General features: G+C 35.8%; 2 protein-coding genes across 3 annotated transcripts; both read left to right on the forward strand.

Annotated features, from left to right (window-relative positions):
* The first annotated feature begins 426 nt into the window (after window positions 1–426).
* Window positions 427–2544, forward strand: LOC107859287 (senescence-specific cysteine protease SAG39-like). Its single transcript, NM_001324762.1, is given in 3 exon segments — window positions 427–936; window positions 1550–1816; window positions 2031–2544. Coding segments are annotated over 3 exon segments (1044 nt in total). The 5' UTR covers window positions 427–485; the 3' UTR covers window positions 2357–2544.
* An 11596-nt stretch (window positions 2545–14140) lies between these two features.
* Window positions 14141–24734, forward strand: LOC107859289 (transcription factor bHLH30). 2 transcript variants are annotated; one of them, XM_016704256.2, is made up of 3 exons: window positions 14141–14955; window positions 21879–22416; window positions 24071–24734. In XM_016704256.2, the coding sequence occupies exons 2-3, from the start codon at window positions 22153–22155 to the stop codon at window positions 24545–24547; spliced, it is 741 nt and encodes a 246-aa protein (XP_016559742.1). In that variant the 5' UTR covers window positions 14141–14955; window positions 21879–22152; the 3' UTR covers window positions 24548–24734. The 2 variants fall into 2 exon arrangements, with proteins under 2 accessions (XP_016559742.1, XP_016559741.1); XM_016704255.2 differs by lacking the exon at window positions 14141–14955 and having other exon boundaries at window positions 16448–22416.
* Window positions 24735–26981: the final 2247 nt, after the last annotated feature.

Genomic DNA, 26981 nt, shown 5'->3' on the forward strand with positions numbered 1-26981 from the left:
TATTATTCTCCAACATGTCCAATTTACAGGATGAGATCATCAGCAGGTCGTAACAGTACACTGGGTTCCACATGGATAGAAATCATTAAGATTTTCCGTCTTGATATAATTTCCCAAATTCATAATTTTTGAACTAGCAATAGTGAGATGGGAATTGATAGCAGTGAATGTGACTATATGAAAAAAAGAAGATAATGATTAATGTTTTTCTAATTAATTACTTAGTATGCAATAATTTCATGCTAAGCACGATAACTGATTTAACTGATCTTTGTTCCTTACAAAAGTGTCTGAATCAGAAAATTGTGCAAGGAACAAAGAATTAAGTACATGTCTTTATCTACGCATGCAACACAAACAGGAGAATCAACTAATTGAAGGGATTTCTTGTCTATAAATACCTCTGTTATGCATGCTTTAATATTCATCCAAGAAAATATTACTACATTTTTATTTATTTCATAATACTATATAGTTGTTCTATAATGGCCTTTGCAAACCTATGCTTAGCTTTGTTCTTTATAAGTTTGGGACTTTGGAGCTCTCAAGTAGCTTCATCACGTCCAATTCACTATGACGCAACAAGCATGCGAGCTAGGCATGAGCAATGGATTGCTCATCATGAAAAAGTTTATAACAATTTGAATGAGAAAGAAATGCGTTCTAAGATATTTAAAGAAAACGTGGAACGTATAGAAACTTTTAATGCAGGGGAAGATAAAGGTTACAAACTTGGCGTTAATAAATTTGCTGATCTAACGAACGAGGAGTTTCGTGTGTTACATTTGGGTTACAAGAGGTCATCACACCCTAAGGTTATGTCCTCCTCAAAGCCAAATACACATTTTAGGTATGCTAATGTGACAGACATACCGCCAACTATGGATTGGAGAAAGAAAGGTGCAGTTACTCCAATCAAGGACCAAAAGGATTGTGGTAATTAAGTACATGAATTTCCTATTGTAATCTCTATTTAGTAGACTAACCATGTTCCATAAGAAAGCAACTAATTAACTGTCCCATATACGTATTAGAGTTGAACTTTTTCCTATTGGACAAAATCCCAAAATTGACTTGGACTTTAATTTGTTTTCTTGAACTTTGAAGCAGGTGATCATAACAATAAGTAAAGCACTACATGTTGCTCAAAACTTTTCCTACACTTTTAAACATTCTAGTACCACCCTATACATTCCAAGATTTTTCATTTACTTCTGAAACTTCGTTACAAAACAACTATATATGGAACATAATTTTTTGAAATTTTTTAAGATGAACTTCTAAGTTCAAAAAATTTTGATCATTTTTTCAAGTAAAAAACTTTCACTCGCAAAATTTCAATCTTTTTTCAAGCTCAACGAGCGTCTTTGTGACTTGACTATAAACTTCATGGAGTGTCAAAAAAGGGGACAATAACTTTCCATTTCTTTGTGACAGTGTCACATAATTTAAGAAAATTTCCAAAAGGGCAGCTTGCATCTTTCAAAGAAACTCACTTTTTTTCAATTTGTAGCAATATATAACTTCTTGCTGCTATACAAACACACAGGATGTTGTTGGGCATTTTCTGCAGTAGCAGCTATGGAAAGCCTACACCAACTGAAAACAGGAAAGCTGAACCCTTTATCAGAGCAAGAGCTTGTAGACTGTGATGTCGAAGGCGAAGACGTAGGTTGCAGCGGAGGACTCTTGGACACTGCATTTAAATTCATCATGAAAAACAAGGGCCTCACTACAGAAGCAAACTATCCATACGAGGGAGCAGATGGTGTCTGCAACAAGAAAAAATCAGCTGTTTCCGCAGCCAAGATTACAGGTGTGGATGCTACATTTAGCCCCTAAAACAAACAAAATAACATTGTTAGCCACTATCAGAAAATTGTTAGTAATTTTCAGCAACTGTTTTTAATAAAAGTCGTTCAGTTGACCCCCTTGTACCCCTCTAGCTCCGCCCCTGATCCAACATGTTTAAGCTGTCCAAATATAGTTCATCAACCCATCCATTTAGCACTTATCACTAATTATTACAGGATATGAAGATGTCCCAGCCAACAACGAAAAGGCCCTTTTGCAGGCAGTGGCAAATCAACCAGTGTCAGTGGCAATCGATGGGAGTAGCTTCGATTTCCAGTTCTATTCAAGTGGTGTATTCAGTGGATCATGCAGCACTTGGCTTAACCATGCTGTTACAGCAGTGGGATATGGTGCTACAAGTGATGGTACAAAATATTGGATTATAAAGAATTCCTGGGGCAGTAAATGGGGTGAAAACGGATATATACACATGAAAAGGGATATTGATGACAGAGAAGGCCTTTGTGGACTTGCCATGGAGGCTTCTTATCCCACTGCCTAAAAGAAAATTTATCCTTAATTAGTATTTTTAGTACTTGTTGACCTTAATTGTTTATATATGTGAATACGTTGTGGATTTGAAGTAGACTTGGATTAGACTGTACATAGTTATTATAGCACAAAAATGGTGCCAGCTTCTAAATTGTGTATTTTTATGATCATCATGTGAAATATAAATATATTGTTGCTTAAGGGTCTGTTTAGAAAAACTCAATCAGACCCCCTCTGACCTAAAATTACTTAGAAATTGCAATTGCTAGAACTATCTCTTCGTTAGTGCCTATAAAGGTTTTGCTCATTCCTTGAGAGCTATAAAGTACATATTGTTAATAGAACTTTATTGAAAGAAAGAAAGGCTAAGGTTTACAATATAATCTAAAAAGCATGAAACTAACTAAAACAAAAGTAGGCTATATATATACATAGCCAATAACCTAAAGGTCCATAAACTAAAGGCCCAATAACATATGGGCTAACACATATTTCACACGTATGTTTGAAGGAAAGAAAAGGAAGGTAGAAGTAGCCAATAGGGCAGCCCGGTCTACTAAAGCTCTCTCTATGCGCGATTTTAGGAAGGGTCGAACCACACCCTGCATATCTGCCGAAGGCTATTTCAACTACTTGAATCTATGACCTCCTGATACCAAGGCAACAATTTTATCGGTTACTCCAAGGCTCCCCTTCAAACTGGTCACTTTACTGATTTGTAATTCTGTATTTGATACTAATAATTTTATGGGTTATTCCAAGACTCCCTTCAAACTGGTCACTTTACTGATTTATAATTCTGCATTTGACTCTAATAATTATTGTCATAAAATTTCAAATTCCACGTATATTAAAATTATTTCATGACAATGTCCTGAAACTTGAATCTTCATCATAATAACTTTTTTCCTTAATAAGATGACAAAGTAAGTGATTATACGTGAATCTTATTCGGAAACTAAGTCGAAATATTACAAGCCTACAATGGATGCTTGTGCACTAAAAGCTCTTGCTATTCGGAGGAGGCTGGAGAGTATGAGGAAGGGTCGGACCACAAAGATCAATTGTACGCAGTCTTGCCATGTATTTTTGCAAGAGGCTATTTTTGCAGCTTGAACCCGTGACCTCATAATCACATAGTAACAGTTAAGAGCCTACAACAAAGCAAAAAATATGTGGACTATAACGAGATATTCAATCCAACATCTAGTCTTCATCTTAAGGTACTTTAATTTTCTTTATAACTTAAGAGTGATTGGACTGTTGGGTCATGGGTCTTTGTCCTTTTTTATGTGGATAAATTTTCACGATCCAAATCGGGGCCCTGACTGCGATGGGCATCCCGAACCATGAAGGCCCGAGAGCCCTTCTAACTGGAAATCATATGCATAATTCATAAACTATAAAGATGCGGAAATACAAAACGGAATTATGGCCATTTGATTTCAACAAAACCATACAGTTATAATTTTCACAAGACCCAAATCCATCTAACACCTATCTGCGAAATCTCTACTAACTGAAAGGAAACAACATCTGTTGGAAGATCGGGACAAGGCCCCGGTCGGAGCATGAACTAAAAACAATGAAATCATAAGATAAGGCCTTCCGAAATAAGGGAGGTTCACCAACTCCAATCGTCTGACAATGGTCTACAGTTTAGCGGGTCCTCGAGACTGATCCTCAGATCCTGAAATATAGGGGGTCAATACAAATGTACTGGTACGCAGAGCAATCCAAAATAATATACTTTTATACAACATAAGTGAGAGCAATTTATAAAACACTTTATATAAAATATATGAAAACACATGTGCATACTTAAAAGACTTGAAACATTTCTTTGAAACCACAACTCACTTTTTACCTTACTTCTGAGCTTGGTGGTACACCCTACATATCTGAAAGTACCCCACGGGCTATATAGAATCCGTCCTTGACTCGGCGGCCAAGCCCCCAACCAGTGGCGGATCTACATATAGATCAGGGGTTTCATCCGAACCCCCTTCGTCGGAAAATTATACTATTTTTACATGGTCAAAAATATTTTTATGTATATATAGTAGATGTTGAACCCCCTTCGACTAGTCCGTATATTTACTTCTGAACCTCCTTAGTGAAAATTCTGGCTCCGCCACTGCCCCCAACCCAAGTTTGCCGCAAGCGTTGGAGTATCTGAATCTGATATTCCACAGGGCACTAGGTCAGCGTATAATCCTTCTATGGGGAATAATAAACTCGTATCAACAAAACACGATTTCGAACAATGTATCATATGTATCGTGCTTACTTCGGGTAACCACCTAACTCTCTTAGAGCCCACTTTTAACCTTTTCTAAACATGCATCTTTCTGAATTCAAATTTAGAAAATCTAAAATGAAATTTGTATTCTGTTCTGAGTTTATTATGGCTGTAGACACCTAATTTTGTCCCACCCGAAGTCTAATTTTATTCATTTTTAGTTCACCTTACCATGTGTCCTACCCCATGTAATTATATCCCACAAAAATATAAAAATAAGCAAAAACAATATCTCTAACTAATTTATCTTATCCTAACAACCTACCCAATCAAAATAAACCACCTCTCCACCCACTCACATTTTTATCCTCACAATAACAAACTAAAAAAAGGGGGACCCACGGGTACACCTAACAAAAGGACCCATTTTGTCATCATCCTAGGAGAAGAGGATCAAAATTGAATAGAGTGGGGGCCATGGGAAAAGGTCTAAGAAAAGGACCTCACTTTTCTTTTTTGGGTTTTGATACATCTATAGACATAGAGGACAAACCAGAAAAAAAAGGCTGGGAGCAATATTCACGAGGGAATTCTCCATTTTCCTCTTCTTCACACAATCACACACTCCTCACAACCTACAACTACATACACCAATGATTTTGGGGGAATGGGTTGACAGATTCATGAAAAACACACTGTACACATACTAATCTCAGAATACACACACTCCAGTCTTTCTTTTCAATTCAAAAAAAATACACACACAGAGAGCTTTGAGTTGGGGAGAAACATAGTGAGAGGTCGAGGGAGGAGAAAAGAAACCATCCCTATCGCGCTGCTATTTCGACGACCTTCGTCGTCGCCGAAAAATAGCGTAAACCCACCGAAAAGTCCCAACAGATTGGCGTCCCATTTTTACCATCGAACCCAAGTCCACAGTCTCGAGTTGAGTTTTGTTTCGACTATCCAATTAGTTGTTCGGTACTTGAGTTTCAAATTTGGAAAACAGAGTACGAGATCGAGATTTGGGACTCGTTTTGTGGTTTCTCCGCTGGTTTAGGATTTTAATCGAGTCGGATATGAGAAGTTCGTGCAAGGTTCGATTTTTGCCTGTTCGAGGTTCCGAATCCGTGAAGCTCCACCGTTTGATTGAATAAAAGCGACATTAAGGTCCAATTCTTTCTTCTCCTCCTTTTTAATTCTATATGATTGTGAGTGTTCTTCGATATCATTGTTCTATTATGATTGATTTGTTGATGTTTGATTTTGTTTGCGTCTGAATAATTGATCCAATGGTATAAATGTGATGACAATATGAATTTGGGTTTGTATTACAAATGAAACGGGTTGGGAATTGACAAATTATTGGTGAATGTAGATTATTGTTGTTAATTGTTGAACACGATAGTTTCATGTGTTAGGCCATTAAATAATTAGGCAAATAATAGGTTTTTGGGTAGGCAAAGTTTAGGACTCGTGGTTTTGTGGAATGTTTGAAATTTCGTTGAACAGTTTGATTTTCTCGCACTGGAAAAAATGTATTCATTTAGCCGGGGAATGCCCTGAGTTAATTTGTGTTTCTTCACCGGGGAATGTCCCGCAGTATCTTGTACTCGGAGGACGTCCGTGATGAAGGCCCGAGGCATCGGGTAAAGCCAGGAAGCGTAGTTAGTATTAGTGTAGGTTAGATAGGATTTATTTTTGCATTTATCTATTTTGGACTGTATAATTGGACTGGACACTATATTTTGGATTTGTTTTGTGTGTTTGATTGATTATTTTTTTGTGTTTTGTGTGGTTATACATTAGTAATGCCAAAATAGCCGATACACTCCACCAAGCGACCGTGGTCCAACCACGGGATCGAGGGGTGCCTAACACCTTCCCCTCGATCAACAGAATTTCTTAGTCGGAATCTTTATTCGTGGATCAATTTTACAAAGTCAAAATCATTTTGAAAAGGATTTTTCAAAAGTGACTTGGCACACCGGATTATGCCAAGTGGTGACTCTGAGTTTTGAATAAAATGAATCTTTTTCGAAATAAATTTTCATCTTTTGTCACTTAATAAATAAAAACCCTTTCGAATCTTAAAATCATAATCTTCTTTCGAGTACGAAAAAAGGGGTGTGACAGCTCTGGCGACTCTGCTAGGGACTTGTTCAGAATTTGAGCTTATTTTGGAGTCGTATCGGCTTTGTTTGGAACTATAGGTGTATAAACATTTTGTTTGTGTTATTTTGTGTTATTGTTTTATTATTGTGGAATGTTTTCGTGCTTTTTGTGTACAGTATTTATCCTATGTGTTACCGCTTTTATATCTGGCATCATGTGTCTTACCCCAGGCCTTCTTTCTGCAACAAGTTCATAGTATACGTGTTGTACACGACCTCTAGTTGAGTCACCCTTATTTTAGGGGGGAGCCGTCGGTGTTATCGAGTAGGTGGAAAGAAAAGCAGCCACTATTGACCATACGCTCCCCCGAACAGCCTTGTAAGCGAACCCCAACGTAGGTCAACCTTTAGGTCATGCTTATGTGCATCATATTGAGACCTAGCAGGTCTCACGTGGTCCTTTGTAGGAGACTCACCTCTAAAGCATCCCTACGTGCTAAATGTTGCATCTTTGAGGGTAGCATGGTCATTTGACGGACTGATTTGGGAAAAACATGTAGTAAGGTGCGTAGGCAAGAAATGTTGAAAAAAATAGAAAAAGAAGTGAGTCGAAAAGAAAGAAAAAAAGAGTGTTTCATAAGTTTTTAAAGCTCTTTATGGCTTTTGATTTTTTTCCAATCAAAATATTCAAAAAGATTTTATTTTACCCTTCGCACTCATTTTCTCAAAAACATCAAAAAGATTTTCCTTTTATTCCTTTACCATGCATTCATAATTCAAAAAAAAAAAATCATAGTTGTTGGTATCATTTTTGTATGAAGTGTCAAATTAAAAACCCAAAAAGATTTTATTTTCATCATGTACTCGTGTCTCTCAAGTCAAGGTTTTGTTTGTTCTATAATCCTTAATTGTTCAATCTGGACGAACTACGCACCCCTGATTCTCCTATTTCGGGATGTGAAACACGTAGGCAACCTATTGTTGGTTCGGGGATCTTATTTTTAAAAAACCAAAAATATTTTTCTTCACTCTTCATTTATTGTAGGTGTCATATGCATCAATAAAAGAAAACTACAAAAGATTTTCCTTTAATAGGTTCAAGTTTCATTTTCGTATGAAATGCAAAATTGAAAACCCAAAAAGATTTTCTTTGGTAATCATAGGTTTCGTTTTATATAGGGAGTTTAAACCTGAAAAATGCAAAAAGATTTTCGTCAATTCCTTTGACAATTTGTTATTTTTGAAGTTTCAAGAAAAATAAAAAGAAAGGAAAAGAGTTTAATTGGTCATTTTGGCAAGACTTCACGAACTACGTACACCTGATTCTCCTCTCTCAGGGGTGAGATACGTAGACGCCTTTCTCGGGTTCGGTGACCTTTTCAAAAAGAAAAAAAGAAGAAGTTTTTGAAAAAATACTGAATTTTAACACATTGGTTATCTCTTGTTCAGTTAGTTTAAGGTGGTTGGTTTGTGGCATTTTGGCTGATCCTCCATATTGCACAAAGTCACAGAGAAGGTTATGGCCAACAAGGATACCGAGTTTGTTGTAACTAATCAGATTGGGAGTTCGGGAAATGAGAATTTAGGAGCTAATGAAGAGATTCGAAAATTAAGGCAACAAATGATAGAAATGCATCGAGCTTGGGCTAAGGGGTTGCCGCCTCCTCCAGTTCCCACCAATAATCTGGAATATCCTTCTAGCTTGCCTCTCGTGTCACATGCACAATTTTCCATTTTTGCTAACATGCCACAACACGCATCAGGATCGACTCTGGGGCAACAGTATCCAACCACTTCCAATGTTCATTTCCTCACTCCCAATTCCAAGACTACCACATACTTCACTTCCCCTGATGTTCATGCTTTTACAGCCCCACCCCCACCTGAAGCTCTTACTTTTGATGTTCATCCAAAAGTTGTGCCTTCCTACTCAACAAGAAAGCCTGCATTGGATATTACTGGTGATCAGCGTTACACTTCCGAGCCTACATTCAAGTTGACTGGTCTTTACGGTGACACTCACCCACCTGAATTTTCTCCTAACATTAAGAATCCTAATACTGAGAAGCCTGTTATGACAGAAGAACAAAAAAAAATGACCAAAAAATTGAAAAGTTTGGAACTGGCTATGAAGAAGTTTGGAACTGACTATGAAGAACTTGCAAGGACTTGGGGGTTACAAAAGTGTCTCATATAAAGACTTATGCATGTTTCCAGGTGTCAACCTTCCTCATGGATTTAAAATGCCAAAGTTTGAGAAGTATGACGGACATGGGGACCAGTGGCACATTTGAGGCGCTATTGTAACCAACTAAGGGGCGCTGAAGGGAAGGAAGAACTGCTCATGGCTTATTTCGGGGAGAGTTTTTCAGGCCTAGCTTCAGAATGGTTTGTTGACCAAGACATTGACAAATGGATTAGTTGGGATGACCTAGCTAAAGAATTTGTGCAACAATTTCAATACAATGTGGAGTTGATCCCTGATGAAAAATCCCTAACTAGTATAAAAAAGGAATATTGAGAGTTTCAGGGAGTATGTGATCAGACGACGCGAACAAGCTGCTAGAGTAAAACCGCCAATAAAAGAAAGTAAAATAGTGGAGGTGTTTATTCAAGCGCAGGACGAAACATATTATCAACACTTGTTACCTGCATTAGGCAAGCCATTCATTGAGGTCCTTAAAATAGGGGAGATGATAGAAGAGGGAATTAAGACTGGTCGCATTATGAGTTTTGCAACATTGAAAGCGACTACTCAAGCAGTTCAAAAGGTTCAGGAAGTGTTGGGGAGAAAAAGAATGAGGAAGATGCATCTACAATTATAGTTGGACAGCAAGAAAGGTCAAGAAGACTACTTCGTCGTCGATCTCAGGCTCAAGCTCAAGTTTATGCCCAGGCTCTACATAATCACTCCCAAAATCCATTATACTCTGTTTCTCCACATCCATATCCAGTGTATAATCCACAACCATATTCAACCCTCATCTTACCTACAATAGCATACCCCAATGCCCCAGAGTCATCCTTTAACTCCACAAACATACCAAAACCCTTCTAAGCCAGATTTTCTATCCAAGCCAAACAATGAAATGAGGCAGAAGTCGAGATATAGCTTCACACCAATTGGAGAGTCATATGCCAGTTTATTTCAGAGATTGGTACAGGAAACAATGATCACTCCTCTCCTTGGGCACACCCTTAATCGGCGTTCAAGAAATTTTAATCCTAACGCACGATGTGCGTATCATTCTGAGGCTCAGGGTCATAGTATTGAAGATTGTTGAGATTTGAAAAGAGAAATTGAAAAGATGATTCGTGATGGATCAATTATGGTGCAGAACATTGACAGTGAGGGAAGCTCTAGTCATGCTGATATACAAACCAGTGGCTAAATTTTCAGGCTGAGCAATTGGGAATTCACCCATCTCCCTACTAGGAAGAGGTCTGATAGTTTGTTTTGTCTTCTTTTCTGTTTTTCAAATTATTTCAGGGTTGTAGTTCGGGATCTATCTTGTTTTGTCCCTTTGTCGTTTATGTTCAAACCCTTCTATCTTTCATTTTTATTAAATGGAGTGTCCCATTTTTCTTTATATTTTAAATTTGTGTTGTTTGTTTGTTTTCTTTACACAGTACATTTTATGTTGATTCTAGTGATATGACATGCTAGCGAAATTTTCAGCCAGATCTTAAAACCCATTTGATCAGGAAGCATTGGATCAGAGAGTTAAAATTAGGAAAATAAAGTATCTGAGAAAATAGATAGAGTGCTGAGGCATTTGGTGATAAGTTGAAGCCTTTCCTAAAAATTAAGGCACTTATTTTTAGAATCACAAGAATAACTTGGTTATCAATTGAAAGACATGTCTCAATTAGATCAAATAGTGGCCGCGTGAACAGAAAGAAAATCAGCTCCACAAAATCATGAGTCATTCAATGTGAGGAATATGCAACAAAAGTGGAGTTGTATGCTATATAAACGCAGAAGAAATAGTGATGCACAGACTCAGTCAAAGTGAATGTTGTAAAAGATGTCAAAAAGATCTTCATCTTTCACTTTAATATTGCATGATATGTACTTGCATTTTTCAAAGATTGATATGACGAAGGCATTTCATTCTGCTATCCAAACATCGTGTCATTCTTTGTTTACCCTATTTGAGCTTTAGTATTATTTTCTTTCATATACCTCTTTTGGAATGAATATAGTCAACAAATCTTGAAAGAAAAGTGTCGAGCAAAACAATAGTCAGAAAAGTTCAAAAAAACGTTCAAAAAAACAAAAAGAAGAGAAGAGAGAAAAAATGTGTCCAAAAAAGAAAAAAAAGAGTGTAAAGAAAAATAGTCGAAAAAATCCCCAAAAGAAAAGAGTCAATAAAAGAAAAGAAAAGAAATCAGAATCAAGCAAAAGAACAAGTTGCCAGAACTATGCATGACCTGATTCTCCTCTCTCGAGGGTGAGATACGTAGGCTGCCCTACTCAGGACTCGATCCAACCAAATAAACAGTTTATAATTGCCAAGGCCAAAGAAACTGGGGCATGAGTTAATCCTCATTGTTTGAGTCGATTCCAAAAGTTGTAAGTCCTACCTAATTTTAAGTAATGTTTGGGCCCCAGGCCATCCTTTCTTGCCAACCCTATTCAAAAGTCAAGTTACAATCAAAGAAAGACCTTCAGATCGATCTTTGAGAATGTTATGGCTAAGCATGCAATAGATATGATGACACATTTTGGGAACTAATTGTCTTCCTCAGCATAAGAAATCAGGAGAGAAATTAAAATGAGAGTCTTATTGGTGAAACCCCTCACGAGCATAATAAAATGATGGTAAGTTGAGAGAGATAAAAATGAGAGATTTTTATCGGTGAAAACTCTTATAAGCACCGTAAGACGACTGTGAGTTGAGAGAAACAAAGACAAAAGAGTCTCATTAGTGAAAAACCCTCACGGACGCCATAGAAAGATGGCGAGCTAGAAAAAAAATGAGAGAGGCTTATTTTCAAAAATCCATGAAGGTGTCACTAGCTGAATGAAGTCTACGAATGCACTGGGCCCAAGGAAGTAACTCCGTTTCAGGGCCATTAACTCAACAACAATTTGTGAGAGTTTTAGATGGAAAGATAAGGCAGTTTAATCCGATATGCATGTCATAATCATTAGAGTTGACTGTCATTTTCAGATAAAATTTTCTTTCATCTTTTTCAATGGGGACATTCATTGTCTTTTCTTTCTTTTTTTATTTTTATTTTCTTGAGTTAGTTATCCGAATAAAATTATTGTCATTTTCTCTTGTCTTTGAGTCAAGTCTATGTCAAAACAAGTGAGAAAAGATTTCAAAACTGGCTATCAGCTTCATTAATTGTACAAAGCAAGGCAGAAAGTCCAACGCATGAAAGAGACATGATTATGAGCCAAAATAAGGCAAACAGAAAGTTTTGTCAACAAATAAGTCTAGGAACTCATAAAATACCAAGGTTCCAAGGGGTTTATCTGAGAAGCATGCCAAAGCAGAGATGTTGTGCTTGTCTCAGTCGCTCTTAATAATCTGAGTTTGGTCAATGAAGCAGCAAGTTTGCCACAGGCTAATGGTTGGAAGGAAAATTAAATGTGATGACGGCAAGAGCGTTTGCCACGAAAGCCAAAGCCACAAACCAGCCACCATGTTTTTAAACTCACAACTTTTCTTTGCATAAAACAGAAAACATATTACCTTCAAAGTAAAGGCTTCAGAGCATAAACATCAAGGGTTGCAATGCCTCACTTTTACAAATGAAAGAAGCAATGTTGCTGCACAGATTTGATAATAAAATCATGGTAAAAATTAATCATCCTATATCCTTCGGAGACACACTTGTCTAGGGATTTCAGTTTTCATTTGCTAGGTAATACACTACTTAAATTGAACCTTGATTCCTGTAAGACGTACCGTGTAGTCGAGTCATTCCCTTTGATTCCTATAAGATGTACCTTTTAGTCGAGTTATTCCCTTGACCCCTATAAGACGTACCTTTTAGTCGAGTCATTTCCTCTGGCCCCTAGAAAACGTACCTTTTAGTCGAGTCATTCTCTTTGATTCCTATAAGAAGTACCTTTTAGTTGAGTCATCTCCTTTGATTCCTATAAGACGTACCTTTTAGTCGAGTCAACTCCCTTGATTCCTATAAGACGTACCTTTTAGTCGAGTCATCTCCCTTGATTTCTATAAGACGTACCTTTTAGTCGAGTCATCTCCCTTGATTCCTATAAGACGTACCTTTTAGTTGAGTCATTCCCCTTGACCCCTAGAAGACATACCTTTTAGTCGAGTCAATTCCTTTGATCCATATTAGATGTACCTTATAGTCGAGTCATTCTCCTTGATTCCTATAATGATGTGACTTTCACAAAAGTCCTTTGATGATAAACTGGGGCAAAATTTAATTCTTGTTTTTTGGAACTTTACTTTTCTGGCAAACGAAATTTCTCTTTATAATAAATTTTGTTTGGGATAATCTTCTTTCCAGTTTTGATGTGATTTCAGGAGCCTGCCCAAAGCACGGGCCGAATAAATGGAAAACCAAGCAACAAGATGAAGAAATTAAAATTTAAACAGATTGAAAAATAGCAAGTCAGGATCCTGCCTACAGAACAGGGTGAAGAAATTAAAAGCATAGCAACAAGTTATTAAATAGCAAGTCAGGAACCTGCCTGGAAAATAAGGTATAGAAATTGAAAGGCAAGTAACAAGTTGATGAAATTGCAAGTCAGGAGCCCGCCTGAAGAACAGGGTGATGAAATGGCAAGTCAGGAGTCCGCCTGAAGCACAAGGCAAATAAATAAAATATAAGCAACAAGGTGAAACAATTGATAATCAGGCAATAAGTGATGAAATTGTAAGTCAGGAGCCCGCCTGAAGAATAGAGTGATGAAACATAAGTCAAGAGTCCAACAGAAGCCGTATAGATAGGATTTTGTAATTTCATTTATGTTTTAACTTCTAATTTTCATTTTAATGTAATGACAGAGCCGCGGACCGGAACCTCAATGGAACCTCACTCGACTCTCTAACTCGGTATAGTCCACCTCCTTCCAGTCTTTTAAGATACATGTCACTTAATTCTCTCATAACTTGGGTAGGTAGGATGTCTTAAGTCAAGACCTGGTTGTCCTTCTTCCTTCTGTTTCTTTCTTTGAATAATGGTCGGGTCAAAATTTGGTCTCGCTGTTTACTTCTTGGTTTGAAAACACTTCGTGTTTACATTCAAAGGGGGCATGATGTAGACACCTAATTTTGTCCCTCCCGAAGTCTAATTTTATTTATTTTTAGTTCACCTTACCATGTATCCTACCCCATGTAATTATATCCCACAAAAATACAAAAATAAACAAAAACAATACCTATAACTAATTTATCTTATCCTAACAACCTACCCAATCAAAATAAACTACCTCCCTACCCACTCACATTTTTATCCTCACAATAATAAATTAAAAGAAGGGGGACCCACGGGTACACCTAACAAAAGGACCCATTTTGTCATCGTCCTAGGAGAAGAGGATCAAAATTAATAGAGTGGGGCCCATGGGAAAAGGTCCAAGAAAAGGACCTCACTTTTCTTTTGTGGGTTTTGATACATCTATAGACATAGAGGACAAACCAGAAAAAGAGGGGCAGGGAGCAATATTCACGAGGAAATTCTCCATTTTCCTCTTCTTCACACAATCACACACTCCTCACAACCTACAGCTACATACACCAATGATTTTGGGGGAATGGATTGACGGATTCACTAAAAACACATTGTACACATACTGATTTCAGAATACACACACTCCGATCTTTCTTTTCAATTCAAAAAAAATACACACACAGAGAGCTCAGAGTAGGGGAAAAACATAGTGAGAGGTCGAGGGAGGAGAAAAGAAACCGTCCCTGTCGCTCTGCTGTTTCGACGACCTTCGTCGTTGCTGAAAAATGGCATAAACCCACCAGAAAGTCCCAACAGATTGGCATCCCATTTTTATCATCGAACCCAAGTCCACAGTCTTGAGTTGGGTTTTGTTTCGACTATCAAATTAGTTTTTCGGTACTTGAGTTTCAAATTTGGAAAACAGAGTACGAGATCGAGATTTGGGACTCGTTTTGTGGTTTCTTTGCTGGTTTAGGATTTTAATCGAGTCGGATATAAGAAGTTCGTGCAAGGTTCGATTTGTACCTGTTCGAGGTTCTGAATCTGTGAAGCTCCACCGTTTGATTGAATAAAAGCAGCATTAAGGTCCAATTCTTTCTTCTCCTCCTTTTTAATTCTATGTGGTTGTGAGTGTGCTTCGATATCATTGTTCTATTGTGATTGATTTGTTGGCGTTTGATTTTGTTTACGTCTGAATAATTGATCCAATGATATAAATGTGATGACAATATGAATTTGGGTTTGTATTACAAATGAAATGGGTTGGGAATTGACAAATTGTTGGTGAATGTAGATTATTGTTGTTAATTGTTGAACACAATAGTTTCATGTGTTAGGCTATTAAATAATTAGGCAAATCATAGGTTTTTGGGTAGGCAAAGTTTAGGACTCGTGGTTTTGTTGAATGTTTGAAATTTTGTTGAACGATTTGATTTTCTCGCACTGGAAAAAATGTATTCATTTAGCCGGGGAATGCCCCGAGTTCATTTGTGTTTCTTCACCGGGGAATGTCCCGCAGTATCTTGTACTCGGAGGACGTCCGTGATGAAGGCCCGAGGCATCGGGTAAAGCCAGGAAGCGTAGTTAGTATTAGTGTAGGTTAGATAGGATTTATTTTTGCATTTATCTATTTTGGACTGTATAATTGGACTGGACACTATATTTTGGATTTGTTTTATTTTGTGTGTTTGATTGATTGTTTTTATGTGTTTTTGTGTGGTTTATACATTTTTAATGCCAAAATAGCCGATACACTCCACCAAGTGACCGTGGTCAAACCACGGGATCGAGGGGTGCCTAACATCTTCCGCTCGGATAACAGAATTCCTTAGTCGGAATCTATGTTCACGGATCAGTTTTACAGAGTCAATCGTTTTGAAAAGGATTTTCCAAAGGTGACTTAGCACACCGAATTATGCCAAGTGGCAACTTTGAGTTTTGAATAAAATGAATCCTTTTCGAAACAAATTTTCATCTTTTGTCACTTAATAAATAAAAAACCTTTCGAACCTTAAAATCACAATCTTCTTTGGAGTACGAAAAAAGGGGGGTGACAATGGCCTTTTCTGTTTTGGTATCGTCATACAAAGACTTACAAGTCGTATCTAGTCCATTCAATATCATATTACCGTATTCTCTTTCAAAACATTATTTTCAGACCACCAAACTAGTCAAACAATATATGAGGATGCATATAGTGAAATTCATGAAAGCTCGGGCAAAGATCTCAATTTCAATTCACAAACACGTGGTGGTCATGTCTCTTGTAACAAACCATGCAATCTATTTAAATCATCACTTTCATTTATGTAATTAAGAAAACGCCCTCTCTTCAAGTTATCATCAAAACCAAGTCAACAATAATTGTCACACCCTTTTTTCGTACTCCGAAAAGATTGTATTGTAAGTTTCGAAAGGGCTTTTATTAAAGTGACAAAAAGTAAAAATTTATTTCGAAAAAGGATACATTATATTCCAAAACTCAGAGTCACCACTTGGCATAATTCGGGTGTGCCAACGCACCCATGGATATCCTTTTTCAAAATGGTTTTGACTCTGTAACACTGATCCGCAAATAGAGATTCCGGTTAAGGAATTCTGTTGACCGAAGGGAAGGTGTTAGGCACCCCTCAATCCCGTGGTTCGACCACGGTCGCTTGGTGGAGCATATCAGCTAATTTGACACTGCAAATGTATAAATCATACAAACACGCAAAACAATCAATCAAGCAAACAAAATAAAACAATTCAAAATTTAGCGTCCAGTCCAATTTACTACAAACCGAAATAAAAATACTGAAATGACCTACTCTAGTCTTAAACTATGCTTTACCCGATGCCTCGGGCCTTGATCACGAACATCCTTTGTGTACAAAATTCTTCGGGGCATCCCCCGGTGAGTAAATACAAATGACTTCGGGGCATTCCCCAGCTAAATGAATACACTTTTCAAATGCAATAAACAAAACGTTCAACAAATATTCCAAGCATTCCCACAATCCAACAATTTTAAATTTGCCTACCCAAACCTACATTTGCCTATTCATTTCAACATACCATGATTCTATCGTGTTCCGACAATATTCATGCGTATTCCGAATTCAACAATAATAAACCAAAAATTAATTTAGATTCATCCATTTTATTAATTTCTCAATTCCAACCCCACCTAGCTTCGTTTCTATCAATTACACCAAACATTACTCCAATTCATTTCACGTATCACCGAAATCACACCGTCAAACACATAAAACATCACAACATCGATAAAATTCACCAACCATGATCACACCACACATAATCACAACAATTCAACCAATCAAGGCAAAGAAAAGAGAACGAGTTAAGAGAATGGACCTCAATGCTTTTTTATTGAAATTACTCCTTCCGACTAGAACCGCGTCCGAATTTCGGACCGAACCTCAACTAACGAACAAACCAACTCGAATAGCCTTCTTTTTTTTAATTTTTTCATCGACCCAGATTGGCAAATCGTACAACGAAGACAAACCCGTACCAATTTCGCACCCCCAGCTACTATTTCAACAGATTTACGGTGGATTTTGACAGTGTTTAAACGGAGTTTGGTTGGAGTGGATGGCTGTTGTCGTTTAGGCCCTGAACTGTAGCGATTTCCGGTGGGTTATCACCGAAATCGATGAAGAACGATTGCGTTCAGTCGGTTTTTGCTAGTTTCGGTCAGGGGTGATACCTCCGATGGCGTGATGGTGTATTCCGGATGTGGGTGGCTAATTCCGGCGAGAAATTCGCTGAAAAAACTCAAAGCGCCGACTGACCTCCCTCCGTTCAACGGGTCTCTCTCTCGATTTCACTCTCTTTCGTGTGGGTGTATAAGAGTGTTGATGGATGGTGTCTAGAAGAAGAAGCTGTGAGGTTTTTCTGTGTATGAATAATTTTTGTGTGTATGTCGTCAATCCTCTCCGGAAGAAGGGAATGAATATGTCAATATATATTGTGCAAAGTTTTTTTTTCATGTATGAATTGGTGGACACCTTTTGTTGTTACTCAATAGGAAAAATCCCAAAAGTATTCAATGTAGGCCCCTCTACTTTTGTTTCTTTTGTCAATTGGTTTTAAATTGAATAAAAACGTGGGGTAGGGGAATTGGTGTGTGACGTGTCTTAATTTCATAGGAGAGGGTTGTTAATTAGTTATCACAAGAATATTTTGGATTAGGTTGGTTGGGAATTTGTTATTTTTGTATTTTTATGGAGGGAGAATTACATGGTTGAGGGTACACAATAGGATAAGGTATAAAAGGTGAAAACTAATTTTTCGGAGGGACAAAATTACGTGTCTACAATAATAGTAAAGACATTTATATCATGCTTCTCAATGTGCAATCGAATAATTCATAACGAGAGAGGGAGTATAAATCTCCACGCTTTCAATTCAAGTTTCAAAACTCAAACCACACGCATACATATATAGGAATGAAAATTGAATTTAAGGGGAGACCTCAAGACCAAAGCATTATCATCAAGAAGGGTTCACAAAGCATATTTATCATTGTAAATTCAAAATCCCTTGAAAATATATGGTTTCATAACTTTAAAACCTTACTCAAAACATTTTCAATAAGCCCATGTAGTTTGGGAAAACCCTACGTACCTTAATTGGCGATGAATTCATAAAAAAGTTGATCCCTTGAGCTGGAATGTTTAACCCTAAGTTATGTTTCTCCTATTGTGTTTTTGAAAGAAGAACTAGGGATTTGAGAGAGGAAATAACGTACATAGGGTTGAAATTCGTCTATAGGTGTTTATGGACTATTATGGACCGTGAAAGGACCGTATTGCCCTTAAATAACACTAAAACGAAGCTTTTACACCATTTTCCCAAGGTGGGCAACGCACAGCCCGTGGCATATCCTTAAGTGGGCGTCGCATGCCCCATCCCATAGTTTGGAGAGTGTCTCATTCAAACACTCATAACTTTTGACTCCGGACCCGAATTGCCGAACGGTCGGTGGCGTTGGAAAGAAGATTCAAAGGGATTTAATTTGATATATAGTAGGCCCTCTAACTTGTCATATTATAGGAGTAGTAGTAGATGAAAGTTGACCCAAGTTGAAACGTCCACTAAAACTTAATCGATAGAAATGTTTTCAACTCGTCTTAGAGTTAGGGGATTTTCGTAACCTCAATTCATATTCAAAGGTATTCCCACACAAAAGGGTTGATCACCACACATATATTAACATGAAATCATTTAGTTCGGGTCTATAAGCGTAGGAACAACGTTTTAAATTCTAGCCCAAAGGTGCGGAGTGTTACATAAATAAAGCCCAATTTGGACTAACCCACTTTTGCCCATAGACTCACTACTATGGGGCATATATAGTGATCTTTTCAGGTCTTATATCACCTTCCACAAAAGAGAATTTTAGCAGCCATAGAGAGAAACAAGTGCAGATTTTCGTCCAAAAATTTCAGCCACAGCTGTCAACTTAAAATTGCGATTCCCGCTTCGTTTCTTTTACGATTGAGCTGATTTTTGGACTGTTTGTTCCTCTCATCTCAATCTTTGATTAGGAACTAACGAATCTTGATTTGGTGGCCTGTAGCTCCTGTTTTTCATTCCCAAATAGTAGATGCATTTTTTAGTATTTGCGCTCCTTTTTATTCTCTAGTTTTGGTGCTATCTTATTGTATTGGTGCTCATTGTTTGACACTTGTTTTGTGCCCATTTTGAAGAACAATATTGTAACTCTTTGGTGATTATAGTGGAAGTTTTGGTCCCATGGTTTTTCACTCTTCATATTGAAGGATTTTCCACGTAAACTTGGTGTCTTGTTATTCTTGCCCTTATCGTATTTGTATGGTGATTTATTTGCTGCCATATTACTTTATTTTGCTTGGATTTACTTGTCTCCTCTTGGTTCAAATTGAAAGGGGAAAGTTTAGATTTTGGTATTCTTCCGCTACCCTGTCGGACACTTTTGACTGTGCCTTGCCTTTCCCAACATGGACAGTATTGTAATATACTGCTAACTTCTAAATAAATATTGCTGACCATCACCTCTCTGTTTCGTCATGATAATTAACTAGCTTATAAAGGATTATAATTTTCTAATTGATAAATTGAGTGGACTTAATTTAATTCTGACTTGGTTAATTTCTAATCCTTTTTTCTTTATTGTTACTTTCTAATTATCAAATGCCATCAGAAAACGTTTACACCAGCCATTTGTCAGCAGCCTAATTTGAGTACAATTATTTTGACCACCTCATCATTTCATGGCTAATTAATTATTTATATTAGTTATATGGATGTATTAACTGCTGCTAATTTTTTTTTTAAAATTCAATCAATCAATGGAGTTTGAGATTCTAAAACGAGAATATTTCAAATTTGACTCTCTATCGTTCGACAAGAAGAGATTTTACTTTTATTAAAGAATAAGAAACTATCTTAAGTTTGACAATCCTTTTTCTTATTTATCAAAATTTCAAAGATACATATGTTAAGAGCTGAAAGGTTCACAAAGTCAAATACTTTTAAATGCATGAATAATGTTTGTTTTTTAATTTATGATGAGCTAATGTTTCTTTATTTAATTTCATGATTTTCTCTTCTTTAAATCTTCTTGTTTTAATTTTTGCCTTTAGCAATCAAATTTATGCATAGCAGAGTACAAGTTCTTTAAGGTGCGAGACAATAGATAATGAAATATTATGATGTAAAAATATATACTTAACGTCACCAAAAAAATATATTTAAAAAACAAAAATTAAAGACCTAACACTAAAAATGGACGAAAGGTTTCCGGTTTGGGACCTATTCCGAATAATGTTAAATACTAGCCACTTGGGGAAGGTAATGAAATAATATTGCAATAATTCGAACCCTATTATTGCAACTCACAACTACTCTATTGTTTGGTCCATTGCTAGCTAATCGTATGAAACTGAAATGCTATATATAATAATGATATAGTGTGACAATTTCTAATTTGTCATTTATAAAAATGACACTTAAAATATATTTAAAGAGTTGATCCTCGAAAACAATACGTAAATAACACCCTTTTGGAATAGGGGTTATATTAGAATTTAGAATCAATCAATGCACGTTAATTATAACCTTTCGTTGCATAGAAACACTGCACAAGTAATTTATAAATAGGGACCTTATATGTGTGTGTATTTTCTTCTTTTAAAAGTAAAATGAAAAGTGCAACATTTAAAATCATACATATGTTCAACAATCATAGATTTATCCAATATGTTATACTCACTCGCTTTGTCTCAATTTGTTTTTCTTATTTTACCTTTTAGTCAGTTTCAAAGAAATGTTTCTTTTCTTTTTTTTGACATTTCTTTAATTTAATTCCCATGACAATTGATATGCTTAAGATACAAGATTAAAGGACATTGTAGTATGTATTAATTATCTTTACTTTAAGATAATAAAATTTAAAACTCGTAAGATCTTGTCAAATCAAAACTCAACAAACTAATTAAAACAAGCGGGATATATTTCATTTTGTAGTCAACTTATTTGAATTTCACCACATACCATTTGAGTTCATTTTATAATTCCCGTATACATAGTTGTCTTTTATTTACAAAAAAAATACATTATTGTTTAATCTTCTTTGCTCGAATTGGCAAATTGTCAATTATCTATTTATAGCGCATCATCAACTCCTACACTGAACATACACCATAAGCCATAGCAATTTTTTGCATCCTTTGTATCTTCAAACAAAGAAGATCAAAAAAAGTCTTGTGTCCACTTTGTCCTTTACAACAAAACACAAAATCTTTGTTTGTTTATTTCTGGGTTTTCGAGTAGTTTACTCTACATATATATATTCATCGTTTTGCTCAACAAGGTCAACTTCATATTCATCGAGATGCTGAAATTCAAGACCATTAGAAAGAAAATGTGGATGTTTTCTTGCTAATTTTTTTATCTTCCCCATAATTTATTTATAGTTCATATATATTTTTTTATCTTTTAGTTTACCTCTTCTATGGCAGTTATGTCCACAACTATCACTACCACCACTCTCTCCGCTGTCAAGATTGTCCCTCGAATGATCTCTTATTTGTTTGCTCCTACAACTCGTCCTCCGGGAGCTGAACCTTAGATTGTTCTTCCATTATTCTCATGGCTAAAAATTAAATCATTGTTTTAATAACTTAATGGTTTGTTGAGTCTTGTTTGAAATGTGAAATATAGTTAGATATATACCAATAATATACAAGAAAGGACATAAAGGGATACTGTACGCGTGTGCGTTGATTTGTTAGAATGAACTTTCAGATTTCAGGGAGTTCAGGTGAGTTTTGTGAGAATGAGGCAAAAGGGTCGAAAGGGGTTCCACAAAGTTTGGTGTTGGATATTGAGAAAAGTGAATTGGTGAAGGCTAGTGGAAGAGTGGAGAAAAAAGTTGGAAAATCAGAAGGGAAAACAATTGCAGCATTGAAGAGCCATAGCGAGGCAGAAAGGCGAAGAAGGCAGAGGATCAATGCTCATTTGTCCACACTGAGGAATCTTGTGCCATCTTCTGACAAAGTAAGTTAAGTTCTCCCTTTCTATTGATACTGGAGATTAAAGGATGATGGTAATTGAGTTTTTAGATTGCATGTCTGGTGCACTTTTGTGTATATTTTACGTGAAAATTGGTTTATAAGCCGTGAAAACAGCCTCTCGCAGAAATGTAGGTAAGGCTGCATACAATAAATCGTTGTGGTTAGGCACATCCTCGGACCCCGCGCATATCGGGAGCTTTAATGCACCAGGCTACTCTTTTGGGTTTTGTGTTGTTCCTGTTATGATCATGGTGTTGAATCTCATTAAAGATGTAGAAATGTATGTAGTATTGCAACTTGAACCATGTGTCAAATAACCTTATCTGGTCTTGAGCTATTTGATCTAGTTCATTTCTTAGGTCAGTTTTGTGTCACACTAAAAAGAAAAAAAAAAAACTTTTCACCAAGTTCTAATTGTAATATCCCTAATTGTATTACCTAACTTTCACCGAGTCTCTCACTCATTTTGAGTACACAAAACTTGAAGGCTGAAACCCATATTACTCTCTTTTTTCGGCTGCTAGATTGATGAAGAATCTCTCTAAATCTCGTCTTTGATCAGTGATTCACCGGCCACTAGATCCAATTGTGTATAATGTGTTCCTAGTTAGGTGGAACGGATTTTTGCCGGAAAATCACACCATAGATAGTTAAATTCTTTTTATATATATATAATAGATGTCGAACCTCACGGTGAAAATAATCTTATCTACGCCAATATTTTAGTAATTAATATATGAACCGGCTAACTGTCTCTCTTTGATCTGAGAAAAGAAAATTTAGGGAGGCTATACTGCTATGCAAAATTCAACATGTATTAGTTTGATGTGTCCTCCCATAATTAGAAATTTCTAGTTTCTGGAGTAACCTGTATTGATGGAAACGTTATTGATTTTAAATGTGTACTATAAGTTCATAACCAAAGTATACTCTTTGGCGGTTTTTGTCGGCTGACTTAAATTTTCATTTGATAAGAGGCTAATCTGTAGAGTGCAATGTCAGCTGGTGACATATCTATGTCTTTATCTATGCCAACACGTTTTGATTTGTTCAATTAATTGGTTATATTATTAGTAAAGTAGTTAGGACTGTGTCTCTTCATCACTTTTTTTGACTTTACTCACCAATTAATTAGTTATATTATTGTGGTTAGCAGTTTGGTCCATAACCTGACAAGATGACCTTAACAACTATGAGTTAACCATTTGACTTAAACACTTGTTTTCTATTAAGATAGTCACTTTCATGTCATCTACCATGACCTAATGTTCTAGAAAGGCGTAGCCTCTATGACTATTTGGCAGAATACACATCGACAATTCCTTAAATAAATTTGTGTCACTCAAATTACGGCATGTTATAATTGAATATCTGAACACATGATAAAATATTTCTATTAGACACTTTCGACTTAGATTTTAAAGTAGTTTTTGCATGTGTTCACAAGTGCCCACTAGGTAAATAAGTTAACTCCATAACATATGTCACATCCTTTTAAGCATACATGTCGGTCTCATATTGAAATAGACATACGATTTTACGGATGTATTCGGATAGTCATTTATATCTCATCATGTCAATGATTTTTACTTTCACTGAGCTCGCTTTAACCGAAGGTTAATAACATTTTACTTCAGATGGATAAAGCAGCATTGCTAGCTCAAGTAGTATGCCAAGTGAAACAATTGAAGGAAACAGCAACTCATGTTAGTGAAAGTTTCCTCATACCATTGGACTCAGATGAAATAAGAGTTGAAACAATTGCTGAAAATGCAGCAATAGATGGGACATGTCTTTACAAGGCATCCATCTGTTGTGAATACAGGCCTGATCTTTTGTCAGATTTAAGAAGAGTTTTGACCACCCTTCATGTGAATTTGGTGAAGTCAGAAATATCAACGTTAGGAAGTCGAGTGAAGAATGTGTTCGTCTTCACGAATAATGTGATCGATGGAGGATATTGTGCCAATATTGAAGCTCAGGAAGTTTTCTTATCCACTGTTCGACAGGCATTTAGTTCTGTCCTGGATAAAGTTTCTGCATTTCCAGAATATTCAGCCTATCCAAACAAGAGGCAACGTGTTTCTTGCTTCGATTCTTCGACCTTATTCTGATCACAATTATCGATGGTCAATTTAATATATCGTTCAACAGTTTGTAATTGCCTAGTATGGTGTTTGTTTCGTATTATTTGCTGTCGAATAATGGTTGTTAATCTGGATTGGAATTTCACAAGCTACCCCTCAGTGTCCTGATGACTATATGTAAATAGTTTGTTGTGTAATATATATATTACTATTACACTGAGCGTCTTTGTGCATGCATAAAAACGAGTTTCTTTTATAAGAATTAACCCAAATAGCAACCCACCGAGCGCTTAAACTCAAGATAGTGATATAATGTTATGTAAAATTAATGTATAATATGTACAAATTGAAGCCGATGGGATATTTGTGTAAAGATCCCTTTCATTGTGTTGTGTGAATGATGAATGAGGTATTATAATGCATGTAGTGTAATTGATTTAGGAAAATGTAGATTTTATGCATGAAGATCATTTTAATTATTACCAGATAACAAGAAAGTTTATGAAATATTGGAAAGAAGTGAATGAAGCTCCTACGTTTAGGAATTTTGTTAATTATGGAATTTTGTTAGTTATGGATCCTAGGTTTCTTCACTTTCTTGGGCTTGAAAGAAGCCGCCTTGTAAAAGTAATTACGCTCTCTTCCACCTTTTTAATTACTTTATTCTCTTTTTCTATTAATATACATAATATAGCCGATATATACCTAGCATTTTGTGTATATATGAGATTTTTTGTAATATTGAAAACATAAGTTGTGTATTTGTGTAATTTTTACTTTCTTATAATAGTGATAATTGCTTCCAAAAAATTATTAAAAAAATAATAAGAAAAAAATTACACACCATAAATAAAATAATTTCTTAATTAGATGATATAGTTAAGGTTTTAAAAAAAATTATCCTATATAGTTATTTGTTAGTTATAAAACTGTTTTGTTGGTGGGCCCCTGTATACAAATATAATATGCAATGTATATAACAAATAATGTTTTCTCACTCATGTAAGTAATTTTTCATAATACCTCTCTTAGCTAATTGGCTAATTTTACTGCATTAACTCATGCACGCTTCTTGAACATATCTCAAAGAAATTTTTTTTCCCAAATCAGTCGATTTTTTGTCTCCCCCTAAATATCTGTTATTGGTTTGCATTTAGGGATGACAATGGTGCGGTGCGGTGCTGGTGCGGTGCGGATTTTTACTAAACCCGCAAGTTTTAAAACCGTACCGCATCACATTTAAACCCGTATAAACCCGCCGCACATTCATACCCGCGGATAACCGCACCGCCCCATGTTTTTATTTTTTTCCTTTTTTTTTGAAAAATTTGTAACTCCATTGAAAATCATAATATTTTTAAATCTACAACTAGAAAATAATAACTAATTTCTATTATATCACTTTTCACTAAAAAATTGTCAAAAAGTATAACGTGTACAAGTAATGATCAAATATCATATTTTTATTCAAATGAATAGTGATGTTAAAAAAGCTACTATAAAATTATTTATTTGCAGTGTTATGCATGTAGTTTTAAGTATCATAAAATTTAAGTAAAGAACACATATAATTTTAGGTATATTCACGAGAACAATACTAATTTTTAGTTTTTTTGTTAATTCAAACCCGTATATACCCACAACCCGCACCGCACCGCACCATTTTAAAAAAAATTACTTTAACCCGCACCACACCGCATAGCGTAAAATCCGCACCGCACCGCACCCGCACCGCCCCATTGCCATCCCTATTTGCATTGAAACTTTTTTGGAGTAATTTCTCATCCCTAAACATCTGTAGGGATATGTATTGAAGATTTTGTGGTAATCTTTAATTTTTTTGGGGTATATAAATTTGTTTTCTTTTGATCTTTTTAGATACTAGTTTAGGTGCACGCGCCTTGCGCGTGTACCTCATTTTAATGAGTTCAAACATTACATTAAATAGAATATTTATTTAAATAATAAAGATGAATATAATAATAAAATTTAATATCTTTGGAGTATGTAAAGATGGAGAATTTATTTATTAAACTTAATCTTTACCAAAAATATTTTCAAAGTCAATCGACATTCATCTACCATCTGTAAATTGCAACAAAACAATACAATAATAGAGACATCAAAATAATATAATTAAATCTAATCTTTACACAAAAATTTTCTCAAAGTCGTCTGACACTCATCAATAACAAAATAATACGATAATAGAGATATCAAAATAATACAACTAAACCTAACCTTTACATAAAAAAAAATCTTCAAAGCCAACCAATATTTATCTATCACCTATAAACTGCAACAAAATAATACGATAAAAGTGATATCAAAATAGTATAATTGAACTTAAATTTTACACACAAAAATTTCTCAAAGTCGATCGAGATTCATCTACGAATTGTAAACTACCACAAAATAACAAACTAATAGAGATATTACGATAATAAAATTAAACCTAACA

The sequence above is a fragment of the Capsicum annuum genome, chromosome 2 (assembly GCF_002878395.1).
Source record: "Capsicum annuum cultivar UCD-10X-F1 chromosome 2, UCD10Xv1.1, whole genome shotgun sequence".
NCBI classification, from domain to species: Eukaryota; Viridiplantae; Streptophyta; class Magnoliopsida; order Solanales; family Solanaceae; genus Capsicum; species Capsicum annuum.

Bases quoted from the DNA above. Each gene is read 5' to 3' on its own strand.
- LOC107859289 (XM_016704256.2), top strand. From the start codon at position 22,153: ATGAACTTTCAGATTTCAGGGAGTTCAGGTGAGTTTTGTGAGAATGAG. The intron at 22,417-24,070 runs GTAAGTTAAGTT...ATTTTACTTCAG, and splicing joins TTGTGCCATCTTCTGACAAA to ATGGATAAAGCAGCATTGCT.